General features: G+C 43.3%; 1 protein-coding gene across 1 annotated transcript in view; it reads right to left on the bottom strand.

The window, feature by feature from the left end:
* The window catches only part of LOC120540501 (nuclear receptor subfamily 5 group A member 2-like), a 112,095-nt gene extending 99,130 nt beyond the window's left edge, over positions 1–12,965 (bottom strand). Inside the window, exon 1 of the mRNA XM_039771341.1 lies at positions 12,812–12,965. Coding sequence (XP_039627275.1) covers positions 12,812–12,965 — 154 coding nt within the window. The remainder of the gene's footprint in view (positions 1–12,811) is intronic.
* Positions 12,966–13,680: the final 715 nt, after the last annotated feature.

Here is a 13,680-nt window from a genome sequence, read left to right as displayed (position 1 = left end):
ATCAGGTGGAGAAGGCACCTATCTCAGCTGCACCGGATGCAGGGCAGGAATCAACACTGCTCAGGGTGCCAACTTATTACATGGCAGATCAAGACAACTTCAAGTTGACAATTTCACCTTACCTGTAGATCCTCAGGATATTCCAAGAAACCAAGGTACCCAAAAAAGACCCCATCTTATATATCGGAATGCCTGACACGTTATATCCCAAATTGTAACCTTAGATCCTCAAATGAGTGTCTCCTTATAATTCCAAAAGCTAAACTTAAAAGAAGTGGTGAGGCGGGGGCCTTCTGCTGTTATGCACCTAAAATCTGGAATAGCCTGCCAATAGGAATTCACCAGGCTGATACAGTACAGCAATTTAAAACACTGCTGAAAACACATTACTTTACCATGGCCTTCTCATAACTTCACTCTAATTTAATCCTGATACTCTGTATGTTCAATTCATCATAATAACTATTCATGGTGGCTCTAAAATCCGTACTGACCCCTACTCTCTCTTCTGTTTCTTTTTCCGGTTTCTTTGCACCACCACCTACTCAAAGAATCCTGATGCTCCAACATTGATGGACTGAAAGCCAAAAGTCTACGTGACCATCATCATCAAGTCCTTCCATGAGAACCCTAAATCCAAAGAGGACTGTTTCATTTATGTGAGGTAGATTGCCCAGAGGGGACTGGGCGGTCTCATGGTCTGGAACCCCTGCAGATTTTATTTTTTTCTCCAGTCGTCTGAAGTTTCTTTTGTTTTTTCTGTCCACCCTGGCCATCGGACCTTACTTATTCTATGTTAATTAATGTTGACTTATTTTATTTTCTTACTGTGTCTTCAATTTTTCTATTCTTCATTTTGTAAAGCACTTTGAGCTACATTTTTTTGTATGAAAATGTGCTATATAAATAAATGTTGTTGTTGTTTTGTAAAACATTGAATTGAAAAGTCAACCTCATACAAGCAGTGACTACACTGAGATTTGAACCCGGGCTCCAGGGGGTGTGAAACTACAATACTAAGACCACATTACTGAGCAGACTCATTAAGCAAAGAGACCATTTGTGAACAACATCTCAGTGGCAGCGCTTGTTTTGTTTCAGATCTGACTGGCCAGTTTATCCCATCAAGCTGTAAACTGCCTTCTTCAGGTCTCTCCACAATTGTTTCATGGGGTTTTGGCTGGGCCACTCAAGGACAGTCAGAGATTTGTCCTGGCACCACTCCAGCGTTGTCTTGGCAGTCATTACCAGGTCATGGTTGTGCTGAAAGGGGAACCATCTCCCCTTCCCCTCTGGCGCCTCTCTGTATTTGGCTAAATTCATCTTCTCCCTCAGTTCTAATCAGTCATCCTGTCCTTGCTGATGAGAAAAACCTTAATTGCATGATGGTGTCACCACCATGCTTCACTGTAGGGATGGTATTGGACAGGTGATGAGCATAAACTGGTCTTCAACAGACATAATACGTGGAGTTCAATTTTTAGTCTCATCATTTTTTCCTCATGCTCGGAGTCCTTTAAATGCCATTTGGCAAACTCCAAGCTGGAGAGCCACTCTATGATGAAAGCAGCATAGAAGCCTAATTAAAGAAGTGCTACTGAGATGGCCATCCTTCTGCCAGGTTCTCCCACCACAGTGGAGGATTTTTAAGCTCTTATTAGAGTGAACATTAAGCTCTTGGTCACCACCCTGGCCTCTAGGCCTCTAGGAAGAGTCCTGGTGGTTAAAAACTTCTTCCATGTCACAATTATTGACAACACTTGAAGCTTTAGAAATGGATTTGATTCCCCTTGCCCTGAATGGAGGTCTAGCGTGAGTTCCTTGGACTTCATGGCTTGGTGTTTGTCCTGATGTGCTGTGTGAATCGTGGACCTTTTATACACAGGTGTGTGCCTTTCGAAATGATGGCCAATCAATTCAGATTGCCACAGGTGGACTCCAATCAAGTTCTAGAAACATCTCAAAGGAGAAATGAAGCAAACAGGATGGACCTGAGCACAATTTGCAGTGCTACAGCCAAGAGTCTGAATACTCGCATGAAGGAGAGAAGTCAGTTTTTGATTTAATAAATCTGCAAACCTTCCTGAAAACATCTTTTGGCATTATGAGCTATTGAGTACAGATTGATGGGCAAAAATGGCAAATGTATCCATTTCAAATGAAATCGACAACAGAATTATGTGTGCATAAAGTGAAGGGGTTCTGACTACTTTCTGAATCCACTGTACCTGTTTGTGTAAAAAAAAAATGAGCTGGCAGACAAGTCCTCAAACGCAGCTCGCACGTTTAATTGCCTGTGAGTTCACCAAAAGCTCTCATAACCTCAGGTCTGAAGAAGCTGTGAGAATCTCGGCTCCAGGGCTGAGGTGTGACCCATTCCGTTTTTCACACGAGTGAACAGGATAAGCATAAAAGGACAAAAATGGCGCACTAGTTCAAGATGAGTGAGCCTAGCTGAGGTCAGCACAGCACGTATGGGTGACTGGGGTTGAGTGCTAAGCAACTCTGGGCTGGCTCTACTTTTTATATGCTATTAGTAGTACGCCAGTATTGCCTTGGCATGAGGGCACATACTGTATGTTTATCTCTGTGTAGATGCTGATCTTCAAGAAGGAGCGCACCCCTGGGCTCTTGTCCTGCACTTGACAAAAGAAAAGGTTCAATCTGACTGTGCGTGAATCTGACCCAGGGTGCACATGTGTCCAAATACATCTGAAAGCGTAATTATGCAGACATCCATCCATCCATTATCCAACCCGCTATATCCTCACTGCAGGGTCACTACACTACAGGGGCATGTTTTTGGACTGTGGGAGGAAACCGGAGCACCCGGAGGAAACCCACACAGATACGGGGAGAACATGCAAAATCCACGCAGGGAGGACCCAGGAAGCAAACCAGGGTCTCCTAACTGCGAGGCAGCAGTGATACCCACTGTGCCGCCCCTTACTTGATTATGCAAGTGACAATTTCAGTGTACTCAGTACAGGTGGCAATATTCCAGCTACTAATATGGGGTCGTTTGTGCAAGGAAAAAAAATCCACAGCCGAATTGGTTAAGCAGCTGCAGCATTTGCTTCCCTGAAGTGGTGTCTGTGGGAGCGAACCAACATCTCGACCAAGACCAAGGTTCACCGATTACAGACTCTGATTCTGCCAATCCTCCTGTATGGATCAGGAACCTGGATCCTACTCAAATCAAATTTAGAGGTCTTTCAAATCCATTGTCTATGCCAGACTCTATGTGTCTCTCTATGAATTTATATCTTTCTTCTTCTTCTTTCGGTTGCTCCCATTAGGGGATGCCAAAGCAGATCATCTTCTTCCATATCTTCCTGTCCTCGTCATCTTCTTCTGTTACACTCATCACCTGCATGTCCTCTCTCACCACTTCCATAAACCTTCTCTTCTTAGGCCTTCATCCGTTCCTCTTCCCTGGCAGCTCTATCCTTAGCATCCTTCTCCCATTATACTCAGCATCACTCCTCTGCTCATGTCCAAACCAACGCAATCTCGCCTCTCTGACTTTGTCTCTAAACTTTCCAACCTGAGCTAACCCTCTAATATACTCATTTCTAATCCTGTCCATCCTCGTCTCATGAATGAATTCAACACCGGTGCGAGAAATTGCTGACCATTGACGAGCAGATCCAGATGAATCGACTACGCTGGTTTGGCCACATGTGCCAAATGAACCACAATTGACTAGTGCACAAAGTCCTCTGGCGAAATCGACCCGCCCAGTGGAAAGTCAAACTATCGGCGCCAAAGGAAACCTGGATCAAGCAAGTCAAAGAAGATATGAGAAATCATATGAGTCCAGAAACACAGCCATGGACTGTTGGGCATGGAATCTCGCTCTGAATGAAATCCGACAACCATTGGCATCCACAGCAGCATATGGGTTTAGGAGCCAATCCAAACCAAACAACAGCTAAGGATTAAAGAAGAAGAATAAAGACTAACATGTGCAGATATGTCTGTCTGAGTGTGTAAATGGCCTTATTTATGGTATGGGCATGTCTGCATTTACATTAAAACATTAGAACAGTCTGGACAGGAACAGACCATTCAGCCCAGCAAAGCTCACCAGTCCTATCTGCTTAATTCTTCAAAAATAACATCAAGTCGAGTTTTGAGGGCCCCTAAAGTCCTACTTTCTTTTTTTTTTTTTTTAACTTTATTGATTTTATTGAAATCACACAACATTCCATACAAACAGATCATTTTTACATAAATAGGATCAAAAACAAATCAACCTCAAACCCCTGAGAAAGAGAGCATGGCCGGCAGAGTTAAACATAAAGCTGTCTACCACACTACTTGGTCGCTTATTCCAAGTGTCTCTGGTTCTCTGTGTAAAGAAAAACTTCCCAATGTTTGTGTGAAATTTACCCTTCACAAGTTTCCAACTGCGTTCCCGTGTTCTGGATGAACTCATTTTAAAGTCACCGTCTCGATCCACTGGACTAATTCCCTTTATAATTTTAAACACTTCAATAATTTCTCCATGTGACCTCCTTTTGCTTAAAATGAAAAGGTTTCGGCTCTTATGTACAGTTTATGTGCATATACATGTGAAGGGGCACATATGCCATATGTGTAGATCACCTATCCATCTATTTTCCTAACCTGCTTATCCATTGCTTGTTCATCTCAGCAATCATCAAGTGACTGACTAGAGCTGCTGATTAACTGTACAGACTGCATCTCTGTTGTTAGTCATTAGCACTATAACATAAGTAACATGATAATTATATTTGAATACTAACCCTCACCTATTATGTTTCTTTTCTCGGTACCCAAATGTGGCCATTGGTGCCACGGCCCACCTGCCAAGTTGTTTGCCTGCCTATGGTAAAGTCATCCCTGATGGAGGATCACAGGAATCATGAGAAAGAGGGGTCCTTTCATCGGAGCAACGTTTCAGTCGTGGCATGGCCAAATGGGGAGGCAGCTAGATGGATGAGGTCTCCAGGACTCTAAAAATATCCAAACCTAATTATGTCACATCATCTACTGTTAAACCGTACTTCTAAAATTTTTATTATTATGCTGTCTTAAGGAATTGTTCTGTTCTGTATATTGTATTGTATTGACCCCTTACTTTTGACACCCACTGCACGCCCAACCTACCTGGAAAGGGGTCTCTCTTTGAACTGCCTTTCCCGAGGTTTCTTCCATTTTTCCCTACAAGGTTTTTATTGGGAGTTTTTCCTTGTCTTCTCAGAGAGTCAAGGCTGGGGGGCTGTCAAAAGGCAGGGCCTGTTAAAGCCCATTGCGGCACTTCCTGTGTGATTTTGGGCTATACACAAATAAACTGTATTGTATTGTATTGTAAGTGCAAGGCAGGAACGATCCCTGGACAGGGCCCCAGTCCATCAGAGGGCATGTGCAGATAGTATCTTTTAAAATGTGTATATATGTTTGTGAATGACCAAAGACATGCATCTATCCATCTTAATAGAAGGACAAGTGTCTGTGTGTCCATCCACTTGGCATGTCTCTGTTATATGCCACTTGGTAAGGGATTCATGAAAATAGTGCTGATGCTTGTGATGTGCCATCTGTTGGAATGGAAAGAGCAATTCATTTTATTACTATAAATGTTTGTAATGCACCATCTGTTGGAATGGCAAATGCAATGCATTTAATTACTACAATCATCTGTGATGCACAATCTGTTGCAATAACATGGGATGCATTTTATTATACACATGTTTGTGATGCACCATCTGTTGAAATGTCAAATGCAATGTGGTTTGTTACCACCATTGTTTATGATGTGCCTTCTACTCGATTGACAAATGTGATGCATTTTATTACGACAAATGTTTGTGATGTGTAATCTGTTGGAATGAAAAGAGCAATTCATTTTATTACTACAAATGTGTGTAATGCCCAATCGTTTGGAATGACGAGAGCAATTCATTTTATTTGACATGCCATCTGTTGTAATGACAAGTGCAATGCATTTTGTTACCACTAATGTTTGTGACGTGCCATCAGTAGGAATGACAAATGCAAAGCATTTTATTACAACAAATGTTTGTAATGTGACATCTGTTGGAATGACACATGTGATGCATTTTATTACTGCAAATGTTTGTGATCAGTCAGCTCTTATAATGACGAGTGCAAAGCATTTTATTACTACATGCATTTCAAAATACATTCCAAAAGATGGTGCACTGCAAATGTTAACACTGAGGATTACACAGGCAGGCTGTCTTAGACAGGCAGCACAGCTTGTATATTTATAAAAAGCTAAGAGTTGTGTCCGCAGCGACATCTGCAGAGCATGAAATGCATTGCTGAGGGTCGCTGATAGCAAGCAGAAGAACAACAGCAGTACAATTTACTGAGTGACAAACACAGACAAATTCCTGCACCAACCCTCCTTACACCAAAGTGATTGTTATAATCACAGAACACAGTGCTACGCACCCTGATGGAACGAGAAAGAAATTCAGTGGCAACATCTGCTGAGCGTCAAGCCAAGTGCCTCAGTAATGAGGAACAGTGAGAGGTAAGCCTGAATACAGAGCCAGTAAGTAGACACAGAAGTGCGGATGAGGCTTTAGGGAGGAGTGTTGCTTGTATTTCACACCCAAAAAAATCCTTTAAAACACCCAGAAGCTCTTTAGTGAGTTGTATGTTTCCTACAAAATTCATTTTTGTGCCAGCTTTGCAAAACTGTGTGGGAATCAAAATTGACTTGTTTCACCCCTCACTAGTAGAAATCTTAACACAGGCAAAAGTTCTCTTTTAGCTCAGTTGGCTAGGTGGGCCTTGCCATTCTGTAGAGAGGACTCAGCATCAGCTACGACCCAAGCTCCCCCTAGGTTTGGGGTAGCTTGCTTATGGCATTACAGTCCAATTTGTAGAAGTATGCCTACCAGCTGCGAAGCAATTGCCAGCTGTTTAGATTCCACACCTTTGCATGTTTATTTTGGGAGCAGTTCAAATGTGTACCTAAGAACAACAAACTGTGCGTGGCACTGGTAATGTATTGCAGGCAGGGAGCGTACTTGTTAAATTCAGGATGGTTCATATTAGACCCGGGTTCACTTCCTTTGTCCTCCCTATGTGGAGTTTGCATGTTCTCCCCGTGTCTGCGTGCGTTTCCTCTGGGTGCTCAGGTTTCCTCCCACAGTCCAAAGACATGTGGGTTAGGTGAATTGGCGATTCTAAATTGTCCCTAGTGTGTGCTTGGTGTGTGTGCCCTGCGGTGGGCTGGCACCCTGCCCAGGGTTTGTTTCCTGCCTTGCGCCCTGTGTTGGCTGGAATCGGCTCCAGCTGATCCCCTTGACCCTGTGGTTTTGATATAACGAGTTGGATACTGGATGGATGGATAGATGGTTCATATTAGTGGCATCTCAGTATTATGGGCAAGTGAGGCACTGCCTCCACCTCCCAGCAGATGGTGCTGTTGTGCAAAAAATTAAAGAAATAGTAAAGTCGTCTCAATAACTTAGTATGTTGTTCATATATTCGTAGGAAACTGATCTAAGTGACCATTGTCAGTTTGTACTCATTTTCTATGATTTGTTCAATGGAGTTTTTCATCATTTAATTTTTAAAGTATGTGAACTTGCCTGTTTCTGGGCAGCTTGGGCTCTGTTCCCCCATACCTTTTCTCAGGTGTGTTCATGCGCAGCCTAAACTTTTCAGTTCCACCGAGGGTCTTGAAGGCCTGAAACCTTCAAAGCAGCATTTCTCAAACTTTCTAGTGTCGTCACCCTGATATTCTCTTTGTGAACTGAGTGCGATCTTCAGTTGGAAGGCCATGTTTAAAGAACACTATTGCCAGAGCTTTGGGGCAAGCACGATCGTAGCAGTGGTTACCCCCCACACTGTGTGTCCCAACTCACAACCCACTTCATGAGCCCCAATACTCACTTGTGACCCATAAATGGTTGAGATGCACTGCTTTCAGGCGATAGATTGGTTGAGTTTTTTTTTTTTTAAGTGGCACAATTGAAAGGGTGGGTGAACTTGAGTATCTCGCTGTTTTGGAGTGGTGGTCATCAATATCATAAATCTTGCTGATTACGTATTTGCAAAACAACATAGCACTTTGCTCATTGAATAAAAATGGGAACGTTACAAAAATATAAAGCAGCCGTTCTCAAACTTTCGTATTTTGCGCCCCCCCTTTTCTACCTGGAATAATTCTGCGTCCCCTGCCTAATATAAGATAGATGAGAGTAACGCATGATACTAACTAACAAAGGTAAGATACTCGTGCGGTGTCGCGGTATCCTATCATTTTTACTTCCATAAGATTTGCATGTGTTCGGCTAACTTCGATGAAATATTTGCAATATATTTTTTTTAAAGTGCCTTAAAATGCCATGTGTGGTTTTTGGTAGTAATTCTAATTCTAAAAACAAAGAATAAATTATTTATTCTTTATTTAATTATTTTTTTATGTAAAGAAACGATTAAATATGTTTTAATTTTTAAAAATCTCGTAAACGAGGACACCAATGAAGTCAATCTGTGTGAGATGAATGTATTTTCGTCCGCCAAATATTATATCGCTGTTAGTTGTATCATGAAAATAACCCGATACGCAGTAAATTATTTAACTCAATTTGGCAATATTGGCTACGCTGCCAATGTGGTGCAGTCGCTCTGCATTATCACCTGATCTACTGTTACCTGAATGTTCGCGTCAGATACCGATATGTCTCAAACTCTCTGGATTGAAAATATGCGACTATAAAAGCAGCAGCAGCGGCGCCGCTCGTCAGTTAGTCATTAGATCTATGCCTTAGAAATGTTTTATTTTAATTTTAATGCATTTGTTGTGATTATATGCTTGCAACTTCCATCCATCCATTTTCTAACCCACTGAATCCGAACACAGGGTCACGGGGGTCTGCTGGAGCCAATCCCAGCCAACACAGGGCACGAACCAATCCTGGGCAGGGTGCCAACCCACCGCAGGACACACACAAACACACCAAGCACACACTAGGGCCAATTTAGAATCACCAATCCACCTAACCTGCATGTCTTTGGATTGTGGGAGGAAACCGGAGCGCCCGGAGAAAACCCACGCAGACACGGGAGAACATGCAAACTCCACGCAGGGAGGACCCGGGAAGCGAACCCGGGTCTCCTATCTGCGAGGCAGCAGCGCTACCACTGCGCCACCGTGCCGCCCTGCTTGCAACTTTGAATTTGAAATTAATTTTGATGTCTTATTCATTTATTCAACACCCCCCTTGTACAGCTTCAGTGATATAATGTGTGATTTTGCTTTTGGTGTTGTGGGTCTGAGGCTGGTCCTTTGGTGGTTGTCCTACATGACAATATGTTGATAGATCTTTATTATGTGTGATATTTTTAATGGCATTATTTTATGTCTGACATTTCATTATCACTGGTTTTGTTAGCATATTGCTTTGTCAAACGCATTGTCTCACCCATTGAGGGGTAAAAGCGTAAAGATTTGCCAGGGCCCACTGGGTAGGGGGGTGGTGGTTGGGGGGCCTTGAAGATTGGAATTAAATTTAGGTGTGACAGACAAGGTGTTGAGAGGAAGGGAGCCACAGAGACTGCTTATGCATAGGGCCCAGAGTTCTGTGCTCCCTCGTTCCCTCTTGTGAGGTTTACTGGAGGCCGTCTCCTTCCTTATCTCCTCTCTGACGTCACTACTGATGCCCTGAAACTTCAATGCTCCTTCCAGGCAGTTCCAATGACCTTTGTCCTTCTGCATCTCCTCGCAACACTGCAGCAGTGCTGCTATTAGTTAAAACTGCATCTCCCAGCAGTCCCCGCAGGGGCTGTTGGGGTCAAAGGTGGTCAGAGGGGTTTAAAAGGAGGGCAGGTGTTTTTTGTGTTCCGTTGACCTGTGGGCTGCCTTCTGTTAATTAAGTCACTGTGTCCTGGATTGTATTCTTTGTTGGGGTCTGGATCGTCTCCTGTCTACCTGTGTGCTGAAGACTGATTGTGGATTCATGGCCTTCCCGCAAGCAAAGGAGCGCTCCTGAACCATCCACCCGTCTTCACCCTTACAGTGTCTACCGGTAGGACTGTTTCTTCATTCCCTTTCAACATACAGATCTCTGGACGTACTCTTGTCATCTCTCATTACATCTGGTGTGGCTTTCCATGGACTTTGCTGTGTGGAATTGTGTTTTTGTGTTTAATGTAATATCGCCGTAGGGGTACTGGGGAGGTATTATTGTTTTCATTTATATTATTTAATTTCATTATCCTTCTATATAAAAGTGGTCGGGATTGTCCTTCCGTCCTGTGAGTGCTACACAGGTGCGGAGTTTCACATACGCCCCGTCCATTTTGCAACGCATGATGGGATTTGTAGTTTTGTTTTTCCAGGTAAAAGATGATTTTCTACTCCAGTCTGTGCGATATCTTCTTCTTCTTTCTTACTATATAAAAGCGGTCGGGATTGTCCTTCCGTCCCGTGAGTGGAAAGCGTAGCGGTATTCCGCTTATCACAGACTTACTACTTGCAGCTTGCGATACAGGCGACATGATGTGAGCAGAGTTCTGGTGCTCCCATCGTTCCCTTGCTTTTGTGCGCGATGCGCTGGAAAAATAGACAAAATTATGTCTCTGGAAATAATTAATGTTGATGGAGTACAAATGCCTCACCGCGTAGTAAATATCAGGGGGGTTCAAAAGGGCGACCTCAATATAGAAAAAAAGTTTAAATTTCATCACAAAAATAACAGAAACTACGAAACTAAATGCAATATAACCAAATTAATGAGTTTGTATAAAATATCAAATTGATCTACATATTGAATTGCCTTAAGAAGTGGTCAACTTAAAAGTCGGTCGCCTTAAAAGGCGGGTCAGCCTGGTATTCTTTAATTGTTGTTAGTTTCCAGTGTGCTTTATTTTATCTCTGTTTGTGAGGTGTGTGCGGGTTGGGCTAAGCCTGGGAGCGTCCCTGGGATCCTCTATAAAAATAAATAAATCACCATCATCTTGACGGTGTGAATCTTAGCGGCACCGGACCGCTATAACACGTTCACAGGACCGCTTTCTCCTCCTCACATTCTTCGAACTGAGGTCAGTGGTAACACCATCTGCACCGACTTTCCACAACTCTATGAGAAGAACAAAGCCGGGATCCTTCCAGAAATCGACGGTGACCACGCCCAATGGATTTAAGCAGAGGATGGGGCCTTGTGAGTGCTGCTCTTTAAGTTCTTCATCATCTCCCTCTGTCAGTGACTCACAAACACACTCACTCCCTCACTCACACCCTTTAGAAGACTTCTCTTGTTGAGAATTTCAAATAAGGATCAATATGCTTTATTATTAGTTTTAGTGCTTTTAGCTTTGAAAGGTCTAGGCCTGTGGAAGCTTAAAAATTTATTTTAACAGAAGGGCCCTAGTGAGTCAAGGACGTTATGTTCTCTGAAGAAGCAAGCAGGTAGATTTTGTTCCGGGAAGGTAGGTGCTGAGCCTTTCACTGACAGAAGACGAACCAAACTGCACTGAGGGAATTGGCCTGTGTGATTGCTAGGCACGCTCTCAAGATAGCACATAAAATTTACAAGCACTCAAATAGAATTTACATCTATTAGGGCTCATCAGTACTTTTGGCAATAAAGTTAAAATAAAATGCATTATGATACCTGCTTAGTCAGAGCTATATTGGGGCTTTAAAGAGTTGATTATTGAAGGTTAGGGACTTTTCCCTAAACATAGATCCCGTGAAGTAAGCAGCAGCTTATAGCCTCTGTGCTGGCAAATCAGACAAATGTGCCGCTGTATGCCACAGACTTTTAAATTAGCACGCACATATACATACAGGGAGATTCACTTGAAAGATGTCCCGAATATTCTGTTGCAACTCCCGTTAGGATGAAATAATCTGAACCAAAAAAATAAGCTCTCTACAGTGACGTATGTGTAATCGATTACATTGCATGCGATGTCTCGGGTATGGTGCAGAGACACTTGAATCACACAATCAGTCCAGCAAAGCAAAAAGAGGGCAGTGAGTGTGTGCAGGATGAAATTAGACCCTTTGGCCTCCAAGTTCAGGAATCCAAATGAGGGAGGCATTGACAGCTGAACGGTTTTTCCACAGTACGGCGAGCAACCAGGGCTCTAACAAAATGTGAATTATCAAAACATCATGGCACTGGTTCAGAATAACATGCTGCAGCGTGACAGAAGTTCACAGAGAGATGTTAAGAAGTGAAATACAGCTTGTCTTCTGGCAAAAGAGTGGTGAGTGACGTTGTGAGGCCCACAAGAGATTAGGCCATTCCAGCTGTGGCTTGCCAGCACATCATTTATCAGATCATCTGAGAAGATCCTTTTAATGCCTTCAGACACTTGGATCATAAAAAGTTGTAAGGGAATCAAAAAGATTTGCTGGGAAGGATCAAAAATTAATATTGTGGTTGGAACACTAGCATAGTGGTTAAGGTGTGTGTGGCGGTGCGATTCGGCTCCTTGCTCCCTCTTCATTGAACCCAACACCATCAACAACGCAACTGGATGAGCATGACACATGAGGACAAAACCCACATGAAGCAAGGGGATGGTGTAAACGTAATCAGTGCTTTTATTAAAAACCAAGTCCAAAACAAGTGCAGTGCTTAGAAAATAGTTCAATAAATAATCCCATAAAAACAAAAGGGGTAATTAAAATAATCTCAATAAATATTCATTTAAAAATGTGGTTAAAATCAACTGGCAAGAAACTGTCATTGCTAAAAAAAAACCTTCTTCCTCGCTGGCAGTTCCTCTGATTTCCCCATGTGGCACATGCAGCAGAGGAGTCACCCTACTGACACACCCAGCTTACCTGTCGTCCCATGGCTAAGGCCTGGATCCTTCTCCGGGCCTAGACGAGTGACCCCAACGGCCATGGCACTCACATTGGAGATCTCCTCCCAAGCCTCCTTGACCTCCACTGCCTTCAAAGTCTTCCACGGTGAGTCGCTCCTCTTAGTGCACATCACTCTGGCTCCCCGAGTTGCTCAGCCCCCTTACCCGGGGTGGCAGCCTCTCGTGCCACTCAAGGGGCTCTCCTTCTCTCCCTTGAACCTGCTCCCTTCTGCTAGTTCGCGCCAGCTCCTCCCACGTCCTGCCCCCTCTCTTTCTCCCTTTATCCTCTGTCTTTTCTTCTTTCTTGATTTTTCTTGATTCTCTCTTCTTGCACTTTCCTTTTAAAATGGGGATGTGGCACAGCTGGGTAATCAGCAGCTCCTGGCGTCAGGGTTGGTAGGGTTGCGGACGATCCTTTACCTGTGCACTAAGTGCAGGGCTGTCCGCTCCCATATCACACACTATAACCGCTCGCCACACTACCATGCCCCGCCACACAAAGACACAAATATAGCGATTATAAAATGCCAAACAGCCACAGATCTCACTTTACCACAGTGCGCTGCTAACACAGAGCTTGGGGCAGCAATGTAGATGGGGTTGCTCTTCTCTCAGAGACTGGCACAGTGGTGTAGTAGTAAAATATGATGACACAGAGAGTTGCACACTGCCTTGGTAGCAAACATGGCTGATATACAGACTGGTACTATGGCATGGTAGTAAGCATGGCTATCACAGGGAATGGCATGGCATTGAGTGCAGTTAATGGTCTGTACAAACTGGCATAGTGATTTATTATAGATTACTGCCAAGACAAAGACTGGCACAGTGATGCAGTGTTAAGTA

Source organism: Polypterus senegalus, chromosome 12 (assembly GCF_016835505.1).
Source record: "Polypterus senegalus isolate Bchr_013 chromosome 12, ASM1683550v1, whole genome shotgun sequence".
Classification (NCBI taxonomy): Eukaryota; Metazoa; Chordata; class Cladistia; order Polypteriformes; family Polypteridae; genus Polypterus; species Polypterus senegalus.
This window is presented reverse-complemented; position numbering and strand designations above follow the sequence as displayed.